The sequence below is a fragment of the Haliotis cracherodii genome, unplaced genomic scaffold, assembly GCF_022045235.1.
Source record: "Haliotis cracherodii isolate W230 unplaced genomic scaffold, xgHalCrac1.p SCAF_2, whole genome shotgun sequence".
Classification (NCBI taxonomy): Eukaryota; Metazoa; Mollusca; class Gastropoda; order Lepetellida; family Haliotidae; genus Haliotis; species Haliotis cracherodii.
Window position 1 is genome coordinate 28,834,806 of NW_027266275.1, and position 25,084 is coordinate 28,859,889.

A 25,084-nucleotide genomic window follows, 5' to 3' on the forward strand; every position below is an offset into this window, starting at 1 on the left:
GTCCAGTGGTTGCCAGGATGTCGTCTGTCCAGTGGTTGCCAGGATGTAATCTATCCGCTGTACCAGTGGTTGCCAGGAGGTCGTCTGTCCTGTGGTTGCCAGGATGTAATCTATCCGCTGTACCAGTGGTTGCCAGGAGGTCGTCTGTCCAGTGGCTGCTAGGCACCTTCTGTCCTGTGGTTGCCAGGATTTCATCTGTCCACTGTACCAGTGGCTGCCAGGAGGTCGTCTGTCCAGTGGTTGCCAGGAGGTCGTCTGTCCAGTGGCTGCTAGGCACCTTCTGTCCTGTGGTTACCAGGATGTCATCTATCCGCTGTACCAGTGGTTGCCAGGAGGTCGTCTGTCCAGTGCTTGCCAGGATGTCATATGTCCGCTGTACCAGTGGTTGCCAGGAGGTCGTCTGTCCAGTGCTTGCCAGGATGTCATATGTCCGCTGTACCAGTGGCTGCCAGGAGGTCGTCTGTCCAGTGGTTGCTAGGGACCTTCTGACCTGTGGTTGCCAGGATGAAATCTATCCGCTGTACCAGTGGTTGCCAGGAGGTCGTCTGTCCAGTGGTTGCTAGGCGCCTTCTGACCTGGGGTTGTCAGGATGTCATCTGTCCGCTGTACCAGTGGCTGCCAGGAGGTCGTCTGTCCAGTGGCTGCTAGGCACCTTCTGACCTGTGGTTGCCAGGATGTAATCTATCCGCTGTACCAGTGGTTGCCAGGAGGTCGTCTGTTCAGTGCTTGCCAGGATGTCATCTATACACAGTACCACTGACTGGCGGGATGTCGTCGATCCACTGGTTACTAGGCACAACTGGCCGATGGTTACTGGGATGCCATCAGTCCAGTGGTTACTAGGAGGTCGTCTCTTCTTTAGTTTCATTGCAATGGCTGTTCCATGATTGAACAGACCAAGGATCTGAATTGCTGTGAGTCACTGAGACGAAATTAACTCCAGAAGCACCTGGCAGGTGTTGATAAAAACGTCCCCTTCCCCATCTTCCCAAACATACCCCTAATATTTCGTTTGAAAAAAACCAAACCTAAATTGTCAAAAACGACCTCATTAGTCATAATGAAAACGGCTTGTGCGTTAGACAACATGTGATTATTCGCTACCATATGTATACAGAGAGCATTCACTACCACATGTCTACAGAGAGCATTCACTACCCTATGTCTACAGACAGCATTCACTACCCTATGTCTAAAGAGATCATTCACTACCCTATGTCTACAGAGAGCATTCACTATCCTATGTCTACAGAGACAGAAGGTCGTCTGTCCAGTGGTTGCTAGGCACCTTCTGACCTGTGGTTGCCAGGATGAAATCTATCCGCTGTACCAGTGGTTGCCAGGAGGTCGTCTGTCCAGTGGTTGCTAGGCGCCTTCTGACCTGTGGTTGTCAGGATGTCATCTGTCCACTGTACCAGTGGCTGCCAGGAGGTCGTCTGTCCAGTGGCTGCTAGGCACCTTCTGACCTGTGGTTGCCAGGATGTAATCTATCCGCTGTACCAGTGGTTGCCAGGAGGTCGTCTGTCCTGCGGTTGCCAGGATGTAATCTATCCGCTGTACAAGTGGTTGCCAGGAGGTCGTCTGTCCAGTGGCTGCTAGGCACCTTCTGTCCTGTGGTTGCCAGGATTTCATCTGTCCACTGTACCAGTGGCTGCCAGGAGGTCGTCTGTCCAGTGGTTGCCAGGAGGTCGTCTGTCCAGTGGCTGCTAGGCACCTTCTGTCCTGTGGTTGTCAGGATGTCATCTATCCGCTGTACCAGTGGTTGCCAGGAGGTCGTCTATCCGCTGTACCAGTGGCTGCCAGGAGGTCGTCTGTCCAGTGGCTGCTAGGCACCTTCTGTCCTGTGGTTGCCAAGATTGCATCTGTCCACTGTACCAGTGGCTGCCAGGAGGTCGTCTGTCCAGTGGATGCCAGGAGGTCGTCTGTCCAGTGGCTGCTAGGCACCTTCTGTCCTGTGGTTGTCAGGATGTCATCTATCCGCTGTACCAGTGGTTGCCAGGAGGTCGTCTGTCCAGTGCTTGCCAGGATGTCATATGTCCGCTGTACCAGTGGTTGCCAGGAGGTCGTCTGTCCAGTGCTTGCCAGGATGTCATATGTCCGCTGTACCAGTGGCTGCCAGGAGGTCGTCTGTCCTGTGGTTGCTAGGGACCTTCTGACCTGTGGTTGCCAGGATGAAATCTATCCGCTGTACCAGTGGTTACCAGGAGGTCGTCTGTCCAGTGGCTGCTAGGCACCTTCTGTCCTGTGGTTGTCAGGATGTCATCTATCCGCTGTACCAGTGGTTGCCAGGAGGTCGTCTGTCCTGTGGTTGTCAGGATGTCATATGTCCGCGGTACCAGTGGTTGCCAGGAGGTCGTCTGTCCAGTGCTTGCCAGGATGTCATATGTCCGCTGTACCAGTGGCTGCCAGGAGGTCGTCTGTCCAGTGGTTGCTAGGGACCTTCTGACCTGTGGTTGCCAGGATGAAATCTATCCGCTGTACCAGTGGTTGCCAGGAGGTCGTCTGTCCAGTGGTTGCTAGGCGCCTTCTGACCTGTCGTTGTCAGGATGTCATCTGTCCGCTGTACCAGTGGCTGCCAGGAGGTCGTCTGTCCAGTGGCTGCTAGGTACCTTCTGACCTGTGGTTGCCAGGATGTAATCTATCCGCTGTACCAGTGGTTGCCAGGAGGTCGTCTGTCCAGTGCTTGCCAGGATGTCACCTATCTGCTGTACCAGTGGTTGCCAGGATGTCATCTATACACAGTACCACTGACTGGCGGGATGTCGTCGATCCACTGGTTACTAGGCACAACTGGCCAATGGTTACTGGGATGCCATCAGTCCAGTGGTTACTAGGAGGTCGTCTCTTCTTTGGTTTCATTACAATGGCTGTTTGAACAGACCAAGGATCTGAATTGCTGTGAGTCACTGAGACGAAATTAACTCCAGAAGCACCTGGCAGGTGTTGATAAAAACGTCCCCTTCCCCATCTTCCCAAACACACCCCTAATATTTCGTTTGAAAAAAACAACCTAAATTGTCAAAAACGACCCCATTAGTCATATGAAAACGGCTTGTGCGTTAGACAACATGTGATTATTATATGTTGTTTAAATATAGTCAACTACAGATTACAACAGATAAACGTACTAAAACCATCTATAATTCCCACCATATTTCCTCAAACGCAAGGCCTCGAAAAAGCGCTTGGGTACCGGTGTATCTGAAAACAATAAATGCCAGGTCTTGATAAAACGCAGTGTAGTTTTTATGTAGTTATTACATTCTTTGCGTGACGATCGATCCCTTCACCGGAAGTTCTTGACAGAACCGTGTGGAAATTCAGTGTCTGGAGTTAACGGATTGATCTTCTCGTTTCAAAGAAGCGTATGTGGCTTTTATGTTCATTAAGATTGTTGGTCTCCTGTTGTTGATGAACACTTACATCTCGTATGGGAACCCAGAAACCAGTGCGATAGAATTTCAGTATGAATTAGAAAGCTGTCTAAAACATTAGCCGGGTAACATTTAACTTGGACTTTGAACATTCGGTTATATTGTTGCAGTTGACATTGACTTTTCATCTTGCTTAAAATATGTGATCGTTTTCTTCATTCGGATTATGCGTACGCTTTTACTTTAACCCCAGTTCCTTTACTCCGGTATAAATTAATTACCAGATTATCATCCAACTTTTGAAAAAAATAATAAAGAGGGAGGCATTTTTATCATCACTTTTTGCTGAAAATCGTTATGAAAATGAAGTATATTGGAATAATATAGAAATAAAACGATGTGTGGAGGGAACTTAAAAGTAAGGAGGGAGGGTGAGAATCTAATTATTTGTTAATACTAGCCTTATGTACGTTAAAAACAGATGAATGAAATAGCAAGAATTTCATAACCCATCCCTTATTGTATTTCGACTACTGTATGTGCCCCTGCTAAACAGAAGCACTTTGGAGAACTTTTAAACTACTTTACCTTGAGATGGATTAAACCAAACCATTGGTCGAACATTGAAATCATGTTAAATGCTTCCGGTAAAGACTGTCTGAAAGAAATGAGCATCCCATCGTTTAATCAAGGGAATAATGGTAGCCTAGATTAGGCCTAGATTAGGCCTAGATTAGACTATAAAATCTAGTCTCTGAAATAAACATATCTTACAAGAAAACACCAACAACACCAGTTGTTAAATTATCTTAATAAAAATAAAATAAAAAGGAGCCCAGAGACTCTCTACATCCTGATACTGCAGTAATCTAGACTTGCATGGGCTGTATTGGATATATTTGTATCAGGGTCTGTATGACAGACTATGTAATTGGTTGTTTTCTGTTTTAACAGCATCTACACCTTTGATATTAAGGTAATATAAAACACAATGTCTCATTTAATTCACAAATACACACTGCTAAAAATTGGGGTTTGAACCCACAATGGTGGAAAACAAGTATTATTACGTAATATTTCTAAACAAGGGCGGACAACTCTCGATATCTTCTCCTTCATAAGCGGAAGTGGGATTTGTTTATAGAGAATAGTGTTTACGAGTTGTCATGTGAACCCACTTATACCGCTGCCTGAGACGGGGAACATGTGCAGACGACATGCAGTGGCGATAATGGAAGCACGGAACATGCTACAAGAGAAACAGCACCTACAGAATTAACCCGCTGGGCGCGTGGGATGGTTGTACACGTGATTGACTCTGGAAGAATGCAGTTGCCCCAACTCTCACTACAATTTCCACTGATATAGCGCTTTCTTAACGACTCCTGTCACGTCTAGTCGTTTCTTATACAATATATATGCTATCGTGGAACAAAGTGTATTTTGCATGTGATCGACTCCTCGGACAATGACCTCTGCTTAAGATAAAGGAAACAAGCTTTGATCTGTGTTGAACACATAGCCTACATATACAGTCACTTGAAGCACTGTGTATCGTCATTGGTATAAGCCCAAGTGTACCATGGAAAGTTCTGTGTGAGATCTTAGGCGGAGTTGTATGAAAAGATTGTCAACTGAACAATGACTATGGGTCGATCAAGCTCAGACACAGTCAAGAACCGACTGTCCACGTCTTCCCATCGACGGGATGCATACAGCATCCTGGATATTGAGATCGACCAGGGGATGCCCCAGACTTGCAGCTCGGGCCTGTGTGATGTCAGCCCCAAAGACATCCCACTGTACAAGTACAATGAAATACCCGACTTCCTTCAAGGGAATCCATTTGTTGTTGAAGGTTACAGAGTATCTCTTCCATTCAGTCTGTGTCTAAAAAGGTAATTTAGTCATCTTTGTTGTGGGAAAATGGTTTTAAAATCAAAGTAAAATGTTTGTTTAACTCTACTGCAGTATATCTAAAATGATTATCGATTTTGTCTTTAAAAGTCTGTGTCTGAAAAGGTAATTTAGTCATCTTTTGTGTGGGAAAATGGTTTTAAGATCAAAGTAAAATGTTTGTTTAACTCTACTGCAGTATATCTAAAATGAATATTGATTTTGTCTTTAAAAGATTTCGTTCTGTTCCCTATCTTGCTTATGTCTTTGTTAAATGATAAGCAACTTTCTAAGGTTCGAGTGAGATGAAATGAGAGGATTTTTCATGCCTTTAATGTGTTTAAATTTTGGTATGTGGCAGCAAATTTAGAATAGGCATCATTTATTGCAAAGTTGAGTATCAAACTGTCGACTCAAAGTAACAAAATTAGTTATTCTGTATGTGTATAGATACAAAATACATATGTAGACCTGCATTTAATCAAGTTGATGCTAAATATGAATTAGGTGATCCATTAAATGTCTAAAATTGAATTTTCTGCCTTCTCACTGTCAATCTTTACCATGTCATTAAATCTGTAATAAAAGTAAATACTTCTGTTGCAGTGAATATTACTTTACTATTGATATATTTAAATGGTATTGATGCTGTATACACATTTAAAAAATAGGCATACATTGATATATGATGACATTCCTAAAAAATAGTATTCTTGTTTCTGCCTATTGCTCTCTCTTTTGCTTTTGTCACAGAAAAGCACTACAATATAAAATTGGCAACACCACACATATCGAGTTGAGATAGCAAACAACAAATTAGTTAATGCAAATCCAGTGGTAAACCCTGGGTAATTAACAATACTGTATATGTGGGCTGCAATTTAGGATTAATGAACTGCTCTCAGTGAATCACAGGAGCAAATATACTGAGTGAAGCGGCATGGGTTGAGTCCAGTGTTTTTAGTGGGTAATCGATCTGAATTACGGCATCACCAAACAAAATATGGTGCTGTATATACTCAAGCAGTTTGTTTACACCGTAATACTTCACTCGAACATATCACAGGCATTGAAAGCATATAAGCACAGCAACTTGGTAAGCTAACATGAGGTGGGCATCCCTAAAGAAAACAAAGCATGCTTTGCAAGGCTTTCGCTCTACATCGCGCCTCACCATTATGACGTCATATCGCTCATTGTGACGCAAAAGATATGATGTCACAGTCGTATATAGAAAAGCCAAAATTCCAAGCTCTCTGTTGTGTCCAAAACGTAAGTACATTCCCTTTGTTGATTTCTATCGTGTTTTTCTGCACGAAATATATTGCCACACATCCTTTGAATATTGCCGTAACCACATCTGTACATTTTGTAACCTGTAATTGAAGATATAGTTATTGAAATATGCCCACCAACAATGACTTAAAATAGTACTATTCTATGAATTTTAGCTTCCGCGGTGATGCGGCCGTCAAACCAGCTGTTTCAATCAGAGGGGGGTTTATTGTGATTTTATAGCCTCTGATTGACCAATCAAAATCGAGTAAATTTCAAATTCATGGTAGAATGAGCATTAACAATGCAGCCATCCAATGATTCATTGGTATATCCAGCAATACTAACTGGCAATAGATTGTATTGATTCATACATTCCAGTACTCGTATCTGTAACATTCCGATAAATAAGACATGTTAGATGTATTGCGTATGGAACAATGCCATTGACGTTCCAGTAGACATATTCTGGAAGAATGCTGTTCCCAGCTGATCAGACTAAACCAGCTGCGTTTTGATATAAGAAAATAAAAAAATACTTTCCTCAAACATGTCAAATGTTACAATTTATATCTTTCATAAATCACATGTTTTATCTCCCTTTTCAAACTAAGTGCCTGTGGCAAGCAATTTTGGAAAAATTCATCGTTTTTGAACAAATTTGTGATGGTATGAAAAGTTATCATTTTCTTATTTCATTCATCCAAAACAAATTTATTTAAATATTCAATCAATAAATTAATTAACTCATCAAGAAAATGAAAATATTTGAACTTTGAAAAGGTTTCTTTTGATGTAAATGTATTGAGATAATGCACATTCCTAATTGTCCAATTGTCTTTAATAAACAATCAGCTATGTCTACTTGGTAACTAACTGCTTCTTGTGACTCTTGTCAAATTTCTGCCTTGCCAATATATCACAATAAAATCACAATACAATTTCAAAGCTCCAGTTAACTTTTTGAGCAATTGAGTTTTTACTTGAGGGTTTCTATTTTAATTGGGTTACCCCCGGTATTACATTTTCTATTGGGTAACCAAACTTTTTCTCTCATCTATTCATCACTCTATTTGTTTTTTTCCCAAAATGAGTAAACATTTTGAGATTTAAAAAAATGAAATAATGTTTTAGATGTAATATAACGGTTGTAAATATAGGCTTGACTCGGAAAAGTAAATTAGATCTTAAATGTGTTTCGAAAATTCGTTCCATTGTTTGCCTCACTCAGTATTTACGCATGCTGTTTTCAAACAATTGAGTTTTCCTTCCATTAAATGCATGCGTTTCTGTACACAAGTTAATTGAAAGTAATTGGGTTTTGAATAGTTTTGGGGGGTATTTTACGCAAATACGCAGCTTATCGGTAGCTCTGAATTTGAAAGATCACAATATATTGCAATACATCTTTTTGTCCAATTCCCAGCCCTAGAGCGTGCCATATGTAGAGTGTGCCATATGTAGAGTGTGCCATATGTAGAGTGTGCCATATATAGAGGTTATCACACGAGTGTGTTTGGGGATGGTAAATATCCTGCATTAGGAATAAACATTTTATTTAGCGAGCCTTGGCGAGCTAAATAGTAAATACATAGTGTTTATTCCTAATAAGGATGTTTACCATCCACTAACACACAAGCGTGATAACATCTTTATCATATAATGTCATTCTTTAATTCTATGCTTTAAAATCGCTTTCCCTCTCTCACAAACATTACCTAAACATTGCGAGTTTTCCTAGAATGCGCGCATTAATATTTATTACGTCACAGGGTAAGTGATGTGTCAGTCGGACAGTTACAGTGGCCAATTTAGTTCCAACTGAAATCTGTTTCTTATACAGTGGCAAAGCAACATGTACACAATACAACAATTGTTTTTAATTGCCTTTCGCGTCAATCCATCGGTCTGTCCGCTAGAGTAACTGTCCTTTGTCAAAGGGAAGCTTTGAGTTGGCCTCAGATCCCTCCCTCACTCACTCACTCACTCACCATGCTCACTCACACCATTATTTGGCACTATAATGCAAGGATCTTGGATATCATTAACACCAGGTGGTTTGCTATTGGAGAGAGGGCAAGTGCCTTATGTTTGCTCTGTAATGATGCTAGTATCCCTTTTTCTTTCCAGCTTGTTCCTCTGGAGCAATGAAACCATCAACATCTGGTCACATCTCCTTGGGTTCTTCATCTTCCTGCTGCTGATGCTGTATGACAACATCATTGTCATTCCCTCCTACAGCGGCACCCTCTCGGACCATGTCGTCGTCACCGTCGGCCTTCTCTGCTATCAGGTGCTCACATCGTCTTGCTGGCAAATGTCACAGATACCAATCCATGTTGAGATACTATATATATGTGTAACATATGCATTTTGTGAATCAATTTCTTCAGTCATGGTAATGTTAAGAAAATAATTCAAATTTAAAATGACAAAATGTGGTTTATCATCTAGGACAATTACCACCTGGCCATATTGGGGGTCATGGTCAGAAAAGATTCCCAGTACCTCAGGACTAACATGTGGGTTGATCTGAATTTGGAAAACACTGACAAGAACCTTTGTACATTCTTATACATGATAGGCGACTATGCTTGTCATAAGAGGCGACTAACGAAATATACCCTCTTTGTCAATTTCTAGCGCCTTTCCTGCCCAAAATGGTATTGCCACACAAACTTGGTAACAGTTGTAGGGGCGATCGGAAACCTAGTGGTTAAAGCGTTAGCTTGTCACGCCAAAGAACTGGGTTCGATTCCCCACATGGGTACAATATGTGAAGCCCATTTCTTGTGCCCCCAGCCATGATGTTGCTGAAATACTGCTTAAAGCGGCATAAAACCTCACTCACTCACTCTGATAAGTAACAGTTGTAACATGCACCTCTGTATGTTGTAAGCTGCATGTGTATTTTTCACAATACCTATCTAAAGACATTGAGAAGAAGTACTTTTGTATCAATATTAGCTTCCGTGGAGAGGCAGTCGTCCAATGAGCTATTTCAATCAGAGATGGTTGTTATGATTTGAAATTTTTATTGACCAATCAGAATTGAATATGACATGGTAGAATTTAGTGCAGTATTTCAGTCATGGCGTGTCAACTTGTTGTGGGAGGAAAGCCCAAAGTGATGCAGGACTTGGACGTTTACAAACCCACGTCAGGTGCTGACGAACAAATCTGGGATTCTAACACAGTGTCACAGGGTTCTGGCATGTCCAAGGGGCACAACTCTGCAGGGCTTTCAGTCTACTGAGACAATTTTATCATCAGAACAGTGGTTGACTTAATTTAGATTTTAAATCTAACATAACCATATGTCTTGTGTTGCAGTTCTGCATGCTGTGTTCGACGGGCTTCCATGTGTTCTACTGCCACTCCGCCCGGGCCAGCAAGCGGTGGTTGGCGGTCGATCTGACGGGGATATCAGTGGGCATTATCGGCTGTTATCTTCCTGCTGTACATTATGCATTCTATTGTTTGTCTGTAAGTAAACCCCACTGAGTGGTGTACATAGGAGTTATCAGACTGTGTCTACCTAGTTACTGATCAACCAGTGGCCTGGGTCAGTTGGTCAGGTGAAGTGAGTGCTTGTAGATGGTTGATGAACGAAGTTAGAGTGCTTATGAACGCATTAAGAGATCAATTGAGATGCTTGTAGAGGGTTGATGAACGCATTTAGAGATAGATTGAGACGCTTGTAGAGGGTTGATGAACACATTTAGAGTGCTTATGAACGTATTTAGAGATAGACTGAGACGCCTGTAGAGGGTTGATGAACGTATTTAGAGATAGATTGAGACGCTTGTAGAGGGTTGATGAACGCATTTAGAGATAGATTGAGACGCTTGTAGAGGATTGATAAACGTATTTAGAGATAGATTGAGACGCTTGTAGAGGATTGATAAACGTATTTAGAGATAGATTTAGACGCTTGTAGAGAGTTGATGAACGTATGTAGAGCGTTGATGAATACATTTAGAGTGCTGATGAACGCATTTAGAGATAGATTGAAACGCTTGTAGAGGGTTGATGAACGCATTTAGAGATAGATTGAGACGCTTGTAGAGGATTGATGAATGCATTTAGGGATAGGTTTAGACGCTTGTAGAGAGTTGATGAACGTATGTAGAGCGTTGATGAACGCATTTAGAGAGAGATGGGACGCTCGTAGTATGTTGATGAATCCATGTAGAGTGTTGATGAACGCATTAAGAGTGCTGATGAACGCACATAGACATAGATGGGACGCTTGTAGAGTGTTGATGAACGTACATAGAGCGAGATGGGATGCTTGTAGAGTGTTGACATGTTTGTTGAGTGTTTATGAAGTATATGAGTATATAGGTGACTAGAGTAGATTGACAGGGACAGTGCATGAGTGACAACAGGTCACCGTATTCAGTAGGTAGATAACATGATACTGTGTAGATACACACCACTAGCAAGTAGAGAGGCTCATGTAACTGATCATATCAGTTCTGTGATAACTGTCAATTGATAATAGTTACTATGATATGTACCATATGTCTTTATTGGATGATCAATCTTGTCTTCACAACAATCTACCTGTCAAGCCAGACCAGGGAAATTGAATCTGTAGTTTCTGTCACACCTCAATTGTTCTATCCCTTTCAAACTGCTAATGTGGAATTGCAATAAAAAGACATTTTACCATAAATTTTCTGAACTCAATATTGCTTGGAAGGACTCAAATTTTATATTTTGATTTTGTGTGAATTTTTGTTCAGAAAAAATGCAAACCTGCAAACATGATCAAAGGAACTGAATTTGGAATATATTTTTTTACTGGTTTAGATTTTAGTTTAAAGATATCAACCTCTAAACAGAACTCAGAATTAAGATTTTGAATATGTTTAGATATCAGTTTTAAAAACCCTATCCTTTGGGTCCAATCTGCAATTAAACACCAGTAGGCTTTAACTGATCAAATAAAAACTGGAAAATTTTGAATTATGCGTCTCTAGACAGTCACAGTATCATGACATATGTCTGAAATAGGCACACTGGAACACTAAAGATTTGACATATGTTGTGTTTTCAGATATGGCGGGATATTTATCTGATCATAATCACGCTGCTGGCAGTGGGCACCATCTGTGTTCAGCTCCATCCTCGCTACTTCTCCCACGCCTGGTTCTACCCCCGCATGGCCATCTACTTCTGTCTCGCCGCGTACGGAGTCATCCCCACGGTGCACTGGGTCTACCTCAGTGGCGGCCTCGGTGCAAAGGTCGTTCAGGTCAGTGACGAGGTCAGATAACATCAAGTTGACAGGCAATCATATAACGTCAGACCTTTTATTAAACTTGGTCTTGATCAGGTGTTCAGAATCAGTGACTCGGTTGATTTTGTGTCATCGTACCTCGCCAGTATCGGTGTTCATAGTATCGATCACTCGTTTGGTCAAGATTTAATTATTTACTGGACGCTGTCATGTATCTTGAATATTGATGTGTTAGGTGTTAAATGGGGACTAGACTAAGGCAAATTGACAGTTCTAGCAAATTGGTTTCAGGTAGTTCAGCTATCCACTAGCCTATATCAAAGCCTAGTTTCCACCCTTGCTACATCAAGGCCACTTTTCTTGACTCCACCCTGGCACCACCTCGCATAGATCACTAGTTGTACCCCATGTAATGAAAACATGATGTCCAATCATATCGCTGTTCTTATCTTGTATAGCTTCACAAAGAATGTGACTTCCATAGGCAACGACCTAGTCAATAAGATAACAACAACAATTTCATTCCTGACACAAAAAAAAGGCAATCGTTGTGGTGATTAAAAGATGAAAAGTGAGTGAGTGAGTATGGTTTTATGCTGCTTTTAGTAATATTCCAGCAATATCATGGCTGGGGACACCAGAAATGAGCTTCACACATTGTACCCATATTGGGAATCAAACCCGGGTCTTCGGCGTGACAAGTGAACCCTTTGACCACTAGGCTACCAGACCGCCCCTAACGATGAAAAAGACGTATTCATGTAAACAAAGACAGGAATTGGTAAATCGCTATCATACGGTGCACCAGTCATGGATGTTGATTTTGTGAAACGTTCTCTGATTGGATTATCGATATGTGCAACAGTCCAATCATATTTAGCACAGGAAAGTGGGCTTGATGTGGTTAGGGTTGAGACAAGACTTTGATAAAAAGCCTAGTGGACGCTTTTGCCTTGGGAAGATGGATGGCTCTAGGTACGATACTCTATTTGGCTGAAAAGTAAAATCTTAAGATGCTCATCAGCCTAACAGTTAATGAATACCCTAATTTCATTGAGACAGTGACTCATCAGTTTGTCACATAGCTCTAATTAGAACAGCTAGTCTACAAATAGGTTAGAAATAGGCTCTAGGTCCCTTTGTACACAACAGACTGAGAGTTGTGAAGTTTGTAATGACATCCAGAGTGATACCACAATGACATATAGCCCTGTGAGCAATGGTGACCACATGGAGACAAATCTGTAACAAACGAGGTTGTTCATGAAGATGTCATTGTTTCAGCTCTTCGTACCCAAGGTCATCACCATGTATGTGTTGGGGGCAACAGCGTTCTTCTTCTTCCTATCCAAGTTTCCAGAAAGAGTGTTTCCAGGTAAGAGTCCTTAGTCTCCGTTTTACCTGGTGAAGGGCATTGAGGTAGGCATCGACAGTGTATCCATGCTGTGATCCCTCCCCACCGAGCACTGCACGACAGTCCCAGGGATTAGGTGCCCATGTTTTGTCTGTTTGCAAGACTGAACTGGATTAATGGATTTGAGTTTGCATATCAGTAAAATGTTTCATCAGTCACCATGTCAGCCAAGCATTGTATCAACAAATGCAACTTGTACTCCAGATCTGTAAAGCAGTAAGTGTTGTATCTCCCAAATCAATCTTGTACTCCTGGTCAATCATAAGTCAACCATTGTATGAAAAAGGTCAATCTTGTACACCAAGTAACTCATAGGTCAAGCATTATATCATCAAAGTCAATCTTGTACCTTAATGTTATCAAATGTCAATCATTGTATTAAAAAAATCAATCTTGTACTCAAAGTATATCATAGGTCAAGCATTATATCATCAAAGTCAATCTTGTACCTAAATGTTATCATATGTCAATCATTGTATTAAAAAAATCAATCTTGTACTCAAAGTATATCATAGGTCAAGCATTGTGTCATCAAAGTCAATCTTGTACCTGAATGTTATCATATGTCAATCATTGTATTAAAAAAGTCAATCTTGTACTCCAAGTATATCATAGGTCAAGCATTGTGTCATCAAAGTCAATCTTGTACTCAAATCTTATCATAAGTCAATGATTGTATAAAAAGGTCAAACTTGTTTGCAAGTCTTTTCTTTAATCAATCATTGTATCATTGTATCCATCTTGTACTTCAAAGCGACACAGATATTTTGCTTATCAATTTGCTTGGGCGGGTCAAAACAGACATATAACTATGTTTGTGAAGCACCATATAATTAGGTCACCATATAATTAGCTCACCTGACTGAAAGTGTTGAAGTAGTAAGTCAATCCTACCATTAAGCCTAGAAGGCCAGAGGTGAGTCCATATTCAAATTATCCCGATACAATCTGCACGTTGACCTCCCACCTCATCACCTCTGTATGCTTGACCCGGCTGCTTATCAAGCATTTTCTTGTTTATTTCAGGCATATTTGATTTCCTTGGTTCAAGTCACCAGTGGTGGCATTGCATTGTAGTGTGTGCATATCTGTGGTGGCATCACTCAGGCCAGGACATACTGCTGTATAGGACCACACATGAATGCTCAGTCTGACCTTCACCTTGAACCCTTGAACCTTGACCTTCAGGAATTCAACCAATCCCCTTGCTTGATACAGACAGCTGCATAACATCTTCATCAGCTAGTTACATGCATAATAAGGGCATATACACTTTTACAGTTGTTTTTTACGCAATTATCAGGGAAAGATGACCCAATTTTGCATAATTGTTTTATCATTATAACCGTCCTGTTTTATATGTTTTTGTTATATTGTGTTTTATATAAGTGTGAAATATTTTTAGGATATTTGGTTGTATGTACGGTAGATTTTATGACTAGCTGTCAATGTGATATAACTGTGTATAGATCAAGGTGTTAGAAGGAGAAATGCATGCAGTGTTTAGGATGTGTGTGAAAGATGGGCTATTGATGGTGTCTGTAACACTTGATAATGGTTTTGCCTCAATTTGGCTAAAGTTAAGCTGAACATGGGCAATTAATTTGCAGTAGCGTTTGAAAAATCTCATTATTTTTTCTTAAACTTATGAGATGTAGAGGTGTGTTTTTTATGATTAAATACAGATTGTAAGTCTTTTAACTGTACCAGGATCTGCTTATCAGGGGTCAAATCCCATTTACCGAGATAATGATTCTTGGTTTGTCAGCACCACACCTGTACATGTGGGTTCTACCTTGGTAAAATAACTATCAATCCAGCTTTAAACCCAACTCACTCACTCACCCAACCTAGCACCAAGTTTTGTGCTATCTGTTTATCAGAATCTGTTGTGTTGTAACCTTTGACAGGTGTAGTCCATTGCTTCAGTGCAAGCCGTATGTATGTTCAGTCAGAGAGGTAGAGTAACAAGGCGCTGTCCTGAGATACTTTATCATGGCAAGGAGGCAAGGATGGCCTAGTCGTCTAAAGCGCTGCAGTTCACTGTGAAGAGTTGCTTCCCTAAGTGTGTCAGAAACCTATTATTGTGAATTAGAATCCCAGAGGGCAGAGGGATTGCCTTGTGGTTAAAGCATTCACTCGCCACGCCTAAGGCATGGGTTTAATTCCCACATGAGTACAATGTGAAACTGGTGTTCTGGTTGCTTGAATGTTGCTGAAAGTGCCATAATATCCATCTCACTCGCAGTCCAGATTTGATCGTGTGAATCGATGCTCATGCAGTTGACCACATGTTTAATTGGCCCAGATTATCTATAGACTACTGTGATATAGCTGAATATTGCCGAGTTTTGCCGAGTGTGGCGTTGAACACCATCCCTCCACTGAGTCCGTCCCCACTCTGCCAGCCAGACAATGCACTAAGAGGTGCTTGTTGTTGTTTCAGGTTTCTTTGATTACATTGGGTCCAGTCATCAGTGCTGGCATACGCTCATTCTCTGTACCTTTCTGTACTGGCACGAGACTGGCTGGGACTTTGTTGTGTATCGGAGCTATATCTGTGAGATCTTACAACATCCGTGATTATCAAGTATATCATAGCTCCATATATATATGTACTCCATTTCTGGTGTCCCCTGCCATGATATTAATGGAATATTGCTAAAAGCGGCGTGAAGCCATACTCACTCACCCATATATGTACAGTAAACTACTTTTATTATGAGTGAGTGAGTGAGTTGGGTTTATTGCCGCTTTTACAGTATTCCAGATTTATCGCGGTGTCAGCTTAATGTGTGAGGAAAGCCCAAAGTGATGCAGATATCTTTTAAGACGAACTCAAAGGGACCACTAAAAACCGTAGTTTGTAATAAGCATTTCTAATGAATTGCCTCACTCTAGTCGTTGCATTTTATCGACAGATTATATCCACTTTGAAGGTTAAAGAGTAGTCACTGTGTCACTATATGTAATTGAGGGTGCAAATTGGACCAGGTGTCATTACTTAGTCCAGTTAATCACCTGCCTTCAACTGTTAATTGCTGTCTTGAACAGTTGTGTGGGAACATGGATGTTTGGTGAACTGCATGCATAGGCATCTTTGGTAATATTTTTTAATGTACATTTTGAGGGGGTGGGGTGGGGGAGGGGGTAAATTTTACGAAACATTCTTCTTTCTCTTTATTTCTTTTCAGGACATCACACATGACATCACACGTGACATCACACATGACACATGTCCAGACACATGACACATGTCCAGACACCCCTATTTCTCTGGAACAGCTTTTTTATTTAAAACAAAATCCTGATACCTCTCAAAGTTGGTGGGTGCACTGGCATTACATATTACAAAGGTTTGTAGTGGATATAAAAATATTTTAATTTCAAGTTTAGCAATAAGCTGATACATGACAAACACATCTCACCCACAGCCAGACATCCGCCACCTACCTACACGACAAACACATCTCACCCACAGCCAGACATCTGCCACCTACCTACACGATAAACACATCTCACCCAGACATCTGCCACCTACCTACACGACAAACACATCTCACCCACAGCCAGACATCTGCCACCTACCTACACGACAAACACATCTCACCCAGACATCCGCCACCTACCTACACGACAAACACATCTCACCCACAGCCAGACATCTGCCACCTACCTACACGACAAACACATCTCACCCAGACATCCGCCACCTACCTACACGACAAACACATCTCACCCACAGCCAGACATCTGCCACCTACCTACACGACAAACACATCTCACCCACAGCCAGACATCTGCCACCTACCTACACGACAAACACATCTCACCCAGACATCTGCCACCTACCTACACGACAAACACACTTCACCCACAGCCAGACATCCGCCACCTACCTACACGACAAACACATCTCACCCAGACATCCGCCACCTACCTACAGGACAAACACATCTCACCCACAGCCAGACATTCGCCACCTACCTACATGACAAACACATCTCACCCAGACATCCGCCACCTACCTACACGACAAACACTCGCTAAACAAAGATCTGAGGACATCTCATTATTGGTCACGTCAGAACGACCTTTCATCCAACCAATCAGAGCGTCGCTTACCAGATCATGAAAGTAACAGTCAGAATGTGTTTTCTATTCATGCAACCTTGAAATATTTAACAGAGGGTGTTCGGAACGACAGTTACAGATTTTATGATTATATCCATACAATCTAGGCCATCTATAAGCCATTCGAGAATGTTCTTTTTATCAGTTTTATTTTTTTTTAATTGAGAATAAGTCAAAATATGTTTCGAAGCGTAGTCGCCAGTTTGAAACTAGTGTCATAAAGCTCGAGAAAGCTGTCTTCTGATTGACTGATGTCAATTTCTTGTCAGTCATTTCATTGGTCTGTCAAAGTTCGAGAAAGTTCGTTCTGACGTGACCCGTAATGGGATGTCCTCAGATATTGTTTAGCAGTAGCGAAAACTAAGATCTGATATTAATGTGATTGGATCAGTGTGGGACTATGTAATCATTCCAGTGTCAAAAGTCTCTGTCTGTAGTCTGTAGGGCCTGTCACAAGGTACTCCAGTGTAGAGTCTGTTTCATCCCTAGTATGATCCATGTACAATGCAATGCCACCACTTGCTTACTGACTTGCATCTACGTTTTGAGGGCATGCATGTCTCATTTGCCAGAAGTGCTGTAATTTGCTGTTCAGAGTTGTGTCCCTTGGGTGTGCCAGAAACCTGTGATCGTAAATTTGATTCCGAGATGTGCCCTAATTATGTTTCTAGATTTATCACCTCTATATTCATGCCTAAAAGTGGTCAATATCTGAGATCTGCATCACTTCGGGTTTTCCTCCCACATCAAGCAGACACTCAGTGATGTGACTGGAATACTGTCAAAACAAACTCATTCATCAACTTTCAAGTTAGTTTATGTTTTATTTGTTTGTCTGTTGTTTAACGCCGCACTCAGCAATATTCCAGCTATATGACGGCGGTCTGTAAATAATCGAGTCTGGACCAGACAATTCAGTGATTGACATCATGAGCATCGATCCACACAATTGGGATCGATGACATGTATCAACCAAGTCAGCGAGCCTGACCACCCGATCCCGTTAGTCGTCTTTTACGGCAAGCAGTCGCCTTTGGCAGCAAGAATGGGTTGCTGAATACCTATTCTACCCCGGAATCTTCACGGGTCAGTGAGTTTATGCAAGACCCTGTTGTGTCAGTGGGCTTCATATTTTAAACTCATAATTTGTAAGAATTCCATTGAAAAATAGGAATCGGCTTGTACATCTACCCCAGAACTGTCCATACTTATGGCAGTGATGATTGTATATGTGTCTCAGTCAGTTATTTTTGTTTGTTGTTTGACGCCAAACTCAGCAATATTCCAGCTATATGATGGTGGTCTGTAAATAATCGAGTCTAGACCAGGCGTTCCAGTGGCTGACATCATGAATATTGATTGGGATAGGATGACAGCTAAGTCAGTGAGGTTGACCACCAGATCCCATCAGCCAGACAGTATATGGAGAAAGATACATGCAAGCTGCATAATTAAGGAAAACACATCTTTTGATTGTTTTGTTTGTTGTACCAACATTTATAATTATTTATGAGCTTTAAAATATAAGTTATATCTTGTTGTTTTGATTATGTATTTTGGTACAGATGATATTCTACTTCAAATATAGGAATGATTTATTTGAAAATAAAATCTGAACACGAACTGTAATATAGGTTTGTTTTGTATCAGTTTCATCAGTGTTGACTTGAGGCTGATGATGTCAGTCCCGTCTGCTGCTAATACTGCAAAATATTGCTGCTATGAAAATATATGACATTTCGGGATTTATTGTTTAATACCTAACTTATCATTTAAGAATTGACCTTCACTTTGTGTGAGTTCATTGGAGTATGAACCTTCATAGAGTGAGGGCTTAACTGAGTGATCATCGGAGCTGTGTCATTGTCTGACCTAGTTGAGGATTATAGTCAATCCTGATTATCACATTACTGTCCAGACCACCGAAGCCATGACTTTGCCAACTGACGCCACCTGCTTGTACTACCTGGGTGTGTCCAGATGTTCCAGTTTTGGCTCTAAACCTGACTGAGTGTACAAGACATGCCTGTATAGGCAGTTGTCTTGGAAACTGTAAATTCCTCCGAATAAAGAAAGTCATTCTCCGGGTTATGGATTTCTGCAGGCAAAGTTGTGTTGTGACTCAAGGCAGCACCAACATGAGCATGGCATGGATGTTGTAAAGTCTCACAATATTGGAAGAACAATCCCTGTATTACCCACGCATCCAATGAACTTGGCAGAGTTTATATTGACTTTCCAAGGTGTCTGTGAAGCTAGGTGACTTCCTGTGAAAATACAATAGCATGAGTACATAGTGTAGTGGTGTACCAATGTCAGCTGTACTCTTATATATATCAACCTGGAAAATAATGAAGCACTTCCCACTTAAAATAGCAATTGTTAGCTCACCTGCAGACAAAAAGTATTAGATGTAATTACTGCAGACAAACCTAATGAGCACATGTAGATACTGCAGACAAAACTAAGGAGCACATGTAAATAGTGCAGACAAAACTAAGGAGCACATGTAAATAGTGGAGACAAAATAAAGGAGCACATGTAAATGCTGCAGACAAAATTAAAGGGGCACATGTAAATAGTGCAGGCAAAACTAAGGAGCACATGTAAATACTGCAGACAAAATTGAGGAGCACATGTAAATAGTGCAGACAAAACTAAGGAGCACATGTAAATACTGCAGAAAAAATGGAGGAGCATATGTAAATATTGCAGACAAAACTAAGGAGCACATGTAAATACTGCAGACAAAATGGAGGAACACATGTAAATACTGCAGGCAAAACTAAGGAGCATATGTAAATACTGCAGACAACTAAAGAGCACATGTAAATACTGCATAAAAAAACTAAGGGGCACATGTAAATACTTCAGACAAAACTAAGGAACACATGTAAATACTGCAGACAAAACTAAGGAACACATGTAAATACTGCAGACAAAACTAAGGGGCACATGTAGAAACTGCAGACAAAATTGAGGAGCATATGTAAATACTGCATACAAAACTAAGGAATACATGTAAATAGTGCAGACAAAACTAAAGAGCGCATGTAAATACCGAAGACAACTAAAGATCACATGTAAATACTGCAGACATAATTGAGGAGCACATGTAGAAACTGCAGACAAAATTGAGGAGCACACGTAAATACTTCAGACAAAACTAATAAACACATGTAAATACTGCAGACAAAACTAAGAAATACCTGTAAATGCCTAAGGGATATCATTCTTCACAACAAATTTCAGTGATTTTCTGAGGTCAGCAAATTTCTGAGGTCGGTCTTACTGTTGGTAGGGAACAATGAAGAAGATCAAATTGTGCATACGCATCATCATTAAATAGAAAGATCATGGTAAGAATTGTCGACTAATGGGATAAGGTGGTCAGGCTCGCTGACGTGGTTGATGCATGTCATCGTATCCCAATTGTGTAAATCAGTCCTGATTCCCCTGCAAAAAGGACCGCGTGCGTGGTCTAGTGGTAGAGTGTCCGCCCGGAGAGTGGAAGGTCCGGGGTTCGATCCCCGACCGTGTCATACCAAAAGACGTTAAAAGATGGTACTTGTTGTTCCCCTGTCTTGCATAAAGGGGCTAAAACAAGGACTTGTTGGCTCAGAGTCTGAAAACTGTGTCTGAGTGGTTAAACTGCTGCATGGTATCTCAGGGAGCTAGCACTATAAATTGGCATCAATCCGGACTAGTACAAGCAGCCACACACATGTGCATGTACATCGCTATATAAGTGCAATAATCTTGGATGCGACGTTAAACCCAATTTCACCTCACCTCACCCTGCAAAAAGAAAGAATATCAACTTTTGAAATACAAGTACTGTATGGTGATACAAATCACACCCATAGTATCAGGATATGTATCATATCGCGACGTGAAGATCCGGGGTAGAATAGGTCTTCAGCAACCCACGCTTGCCGTAAAAGGCGACTATGCTTGTCGTAAGAGGCAACTAACGGGAATGGGTGGTCAGGCTCGGTGACTTGGTTGATGCATGTCATTGATCCCAATTGCGTGGATCGATGCTCTTGATGTCAATCACTGGATTGTCTGGTCCAGACTCGATTATTTACAGACCGCCGTCATATAACTGGAATACTGCTGAGTGCGGCGTAAAACAACAAACAAACAAAATCGTATCGCGACCCCACCATATTACACCTCCAGAAGCGATCAATAGGTGGACCACCATGAAGTCTTGCTGCTTGCTGATCTGTGCCTACACTGTGTGAGCTGCTGTTTTCTGTTGCAGGTCACCTGGACTACGTAGGTTCAAGTCACCAATGCTGGCACACACTTATACTTGCTGCGTTTGTGTACTGGAGGTTTGCAGCAAATGCCTTCCTAGTCATACGATTGCAGGAACAGTGCTTCTGATGCCATCTCATCGCCGACCTCGTCTCTGACCTCATCATGAAGGCGCCATTTATCTTACATGATGAAGGAGACCACTTTATTGTTTCAGTATAGAGCTTTACACATTGTTATTTTTGTGGTCATTTTATGGTATATGAAGACAATGCATTTATTTATATAGGATATACACTGTTGCTTTATTGGTACAGTTGCATAATTGATTTCAGTGGAATAATAGATTTGCCTGTTTAATCAGAGAATACATATCATTTGATTCTTTCCTCTAGTCATTTCTCACTTTAAGGGAGCAATCATTTCATTTTCAGCATGTTCAGGGGGCCCAGTATTTATAAAAAAAATAATCATTATACTGTATTTGTTTTACATATATACCTTGTACAGTAGGGAAAAAAATCATGTGGCCTTTCTTGCAGACCAGTCAAAAGTATACAGTTTGATATTTATACTTATTAAAAAAAGTAAAATTGAACACCTGTTTATGTTGGAAAAAATAACTGAGCTTTTACAGATTTAAGAAAATATACTGATATCAAAATCCCCCCCCCCCCCCCTGAAAATCAAATGGTTGCTCCCTTAGCTAAATTGATCGCATCCTTGATCATCCAATAAATTATACTTCTCCACACTATTCAGATAAATAGTCTAGACCCATGTGTAAGCAGAACTTCACTATGAGTAATTTTCCACAGAATTTCTCTGGCACAGGGGCTCTAGTTGATTGGACTGATATTTTAGCCTTGCATCAGTTCATTAGAATGATGAATGAGTCCAACTATTTCTATTTTTAGAATGGAGATGTATGATATACAGTGGGTAATCAGGATACATTGAGAGCAGCATCACGTTTCCTGGAGTGAGTGAGTGAGTGAGAGAGACAGACAGTTTACCAGTATTCCATTAGTTTGGTAGTGGGATCATTATGTTATGTGGCGTGCCAGGTGAAATGGGGTTTTATGTTGTGTTAAAGATTATTGCACTTATATAGTGACATGCATGTGTGTGCGTGCATGCGTGTGTTGGTGCTCGGAAACCACTATGGGAAGAAGGATGACAGTTTGCATACGTCATAAGGGATAAATATGTTGATAAGAGTTTGAACACCATAATCGAAAATTAATGTTTCGAAAAGTTATGGCCTTTGGATTGTCTTTGGAACTTGATGCACAGTACTGTCAATTTTTCAGGAACCACTTTAGATGACATTTTGAATGCATCATTAAGTGATGAAAATAAGTCTGAAAAACGCCATTAAGAATGAGTATATTGCAGAGTTATGTCCCTTGCTTCAATTTTTGGGGGGTGTTTGTTCAAGTGAGCGTAGGGTTTGTTTCAAAAGCATTACTTACAAACCATTTCATGTGTATTTGTGAAACTTTGTATGCACATCAGGCATTTGCTGAAGTTCTGGAATTTATTAAATGTTTCATGCTTTGCATTTTTTCCAAGGCAGCATGTTCCAATTTTGGTACTTGTTTATATAATGCCAAACCTTTGTTTGTTTTTCCATGACCCGTCACAACTGTATTAGGCTAGTTAGGATGTGTTGCCAATCAATTTCTCTAAGAAATCAAAATCATTTATTGACAGTAGTAAACATGCAAGAATGGGGTGACGTGTGGATGATGCCATCTTGTTGATTCTTGGATAACAGATTTTGTATGATGAAATGTGTTGGACAAGGAAATGACCGTTTTATATTCTTTGGGGTGGGTGGGGAATGCTTGGATATTTGTTAGAAACAATAGTTATTCAGTCACTGTTTTGAGGCATGCGATTGTTTTCTCTGAAAGGTGGAATCGAACAAATTTTTTAACAATCATTTTTGTTTTCCTGACATGTCCTAGAAACAATTTTTGAATAAAACTGGAGGAAAATTTATTTGTTACCAGTATATATTTGTTAACAAAAAGATATTTGCCAAAAATATTCACATCCCACATAACCCCCACCCCACCAGGACATCAAACGGTCAGTCCCTAAGCAACAAGGTATTAGCTAATGTGTTGCATAGTTCTGCGTCTGCAAGACATTGGCGCTGAAAGTATTTCTGTTCCAGTAGATGACATATCAATGAAATTGTTAGCAATCCGATGAATGAAAAATTTGCTTATTTCATGAGCTGTGAGTTATTAAATTATTGATATGTCTGTATTATGAATTGGATAATGTAAGTTTCTGATGATTCAAAAGTACCGTATTCGACGTAATAAGCCCCCACAGCAATATTTGCTACTATATTGGCTAGTGAACAATACCAATTAGCATCCCTTCCGATTGAACAATGTACACAAGACTTATTTATTCGTGTATAATACTCACTCGTGTGTTATATCAACTTATATGCACCCTTAATTATGGGCAATTAAATTCTGGAAAAATATATGTGTCGTGTATGATACGCACATACTTTTCTTTTGTATAATTTCAGGCTGTCAGCATAAACTACAAAATTTACAATCTTTCAACTCTGTTTTTTTTCTCACCCAAATTATATTCTAATAAGAGCCCCCTATTTCTAATTTTGAAAGCGCCCCGGGCACTTATTACGTCGAATACGGTAACTGATGTTCTGCACAGTCACAGGAATCTGAGTTGCGATATAAACAATGAAACTGTATGCCTTTTTACTATCAAACATCTTTCTATATATAGACTCTATATCCTGAACAAAGTTATGGATCATTAAATATTTTTATATACTGTACACACTGTCTTCACTTTAAAAAAATATTCATAATCACTAACTTTTTTGTTCAGTATATAAACACATGTTTATATATAGAGAGGGATGTTTGATAGGCATACTATTTTTTATTTTTTTTTATCAGATTCATTTTGAGGGCACGGTGACCCAGTCATCTGAGGCACCTCAAATCGCTGTGCAGAGTGCATTGCAGAAACCTATGATTGTGGGTTCATATACCGGGCTGCCCTGATCATGTTTCTAGGTTTGTCAGCAACATACCCATGCTTGTGGGTTTCACCGAAGTGGTAAACATCTGAGACCTGCATCACTTCAGGCTTTCCTCCAACATTAAGCTGACACTCCGTGATATAACTGGAATACTGTTGAAAGCGGTGTTAAATTAAACTCACTCACTTACTCAGATTCCAATAGTCAAAGTAATGCATGATTTTGTAACAACCATAATACCATGATAATTTAAAACTTGAGTGCGATGGTGGTAGCATAGTGGGTAAAGCATCTACTCGTCACGCCGAAATTCTGGGTTTGATTCCTGGGTACAATGTGTGAAGCCCATTTCTGGTGTCCCTGTCGTGATAATGCTTGAATATTTATAAAAGTTGCTCGAAACCCTGAGTGAGTTATTTACTGAATCAGTCTGG

The 25,084-nt window shown here is 40.6% G+C and overlaps 1 protein-coding gene across 3 annotated transcripts; it reads left to right on the forward strand.

The window, feature by feature from the left end:
• The first annotated feature begins 4,511 nt into the window (after positions 1–4,511).
• On the forward strand, positions 4,512–22,231 carry LOC139468945 (progestin and adipoQ receptor family member 3-like). 3 transcript variants are annotated; one of them, XM_071251088.1, is made up of 6 exons: positions 4,512–5,272; positions 8,676–8,838; positions 9,879–10,031; positions 11,611–11,808; positions 13,078–13,168; positions 21,612–22,231. In XM_071251088.1, the coding sequence occupies exons 1-6, from the start codon at positions 5,016–5,018 to the stop codon at positions 21,734–21,736; spliced, it is 987 nt and encodes a 328-aa protein (XP_071107189.1). In that variant the 5' UTR covers positions 4,512–5,015; the 3' UTR covers positions 21,737–22,231. The 3 variants fall into 3 exon arrangements, with proteins under 3 accessions (XP_071107189.1, XP_071107187.1, XP_071107188.1); XM_071251086.1 differs by lacking the exon at positions 21,612–22,231 and adding an exon at positions 15,654–16,323; XM_071251087.1 differs by lacking the exon at positions 21,612–22,231 and adding an exon at positions 14,234–15,736.
• Positions 22,232–25,084: the final 2,853 nt, after the last annotated feature.

What these genes read in the sequence shown, in the direction of transcription:
- LOC139468945 (XM_071251086.1), top strand. Translation starts at nt 5,016, where the DNA reads ATGACTATGGGTCGATCAAGCTCAGACACAGTCAAGAACCGACTGTCC. An exon ending in TTCAGTCTGTGTCTAAAAAG is followed by an intron (nt 5,273 to 8,675) that starts GTAATTTAGTCA and finishes TTTTCTTTCCAG; the next exon opens with CTTGTTCCTCTGGAGCAATG. An exon ending in TCGGCCTTCTCTGCTATCAG is followed by an intron (nt 8,839 to 9,878) that starts GTGCTCACATCG and finishes CTTGTGTTGCAG; the next exon opens with TTCTGCATGCTGTGTTCGAC.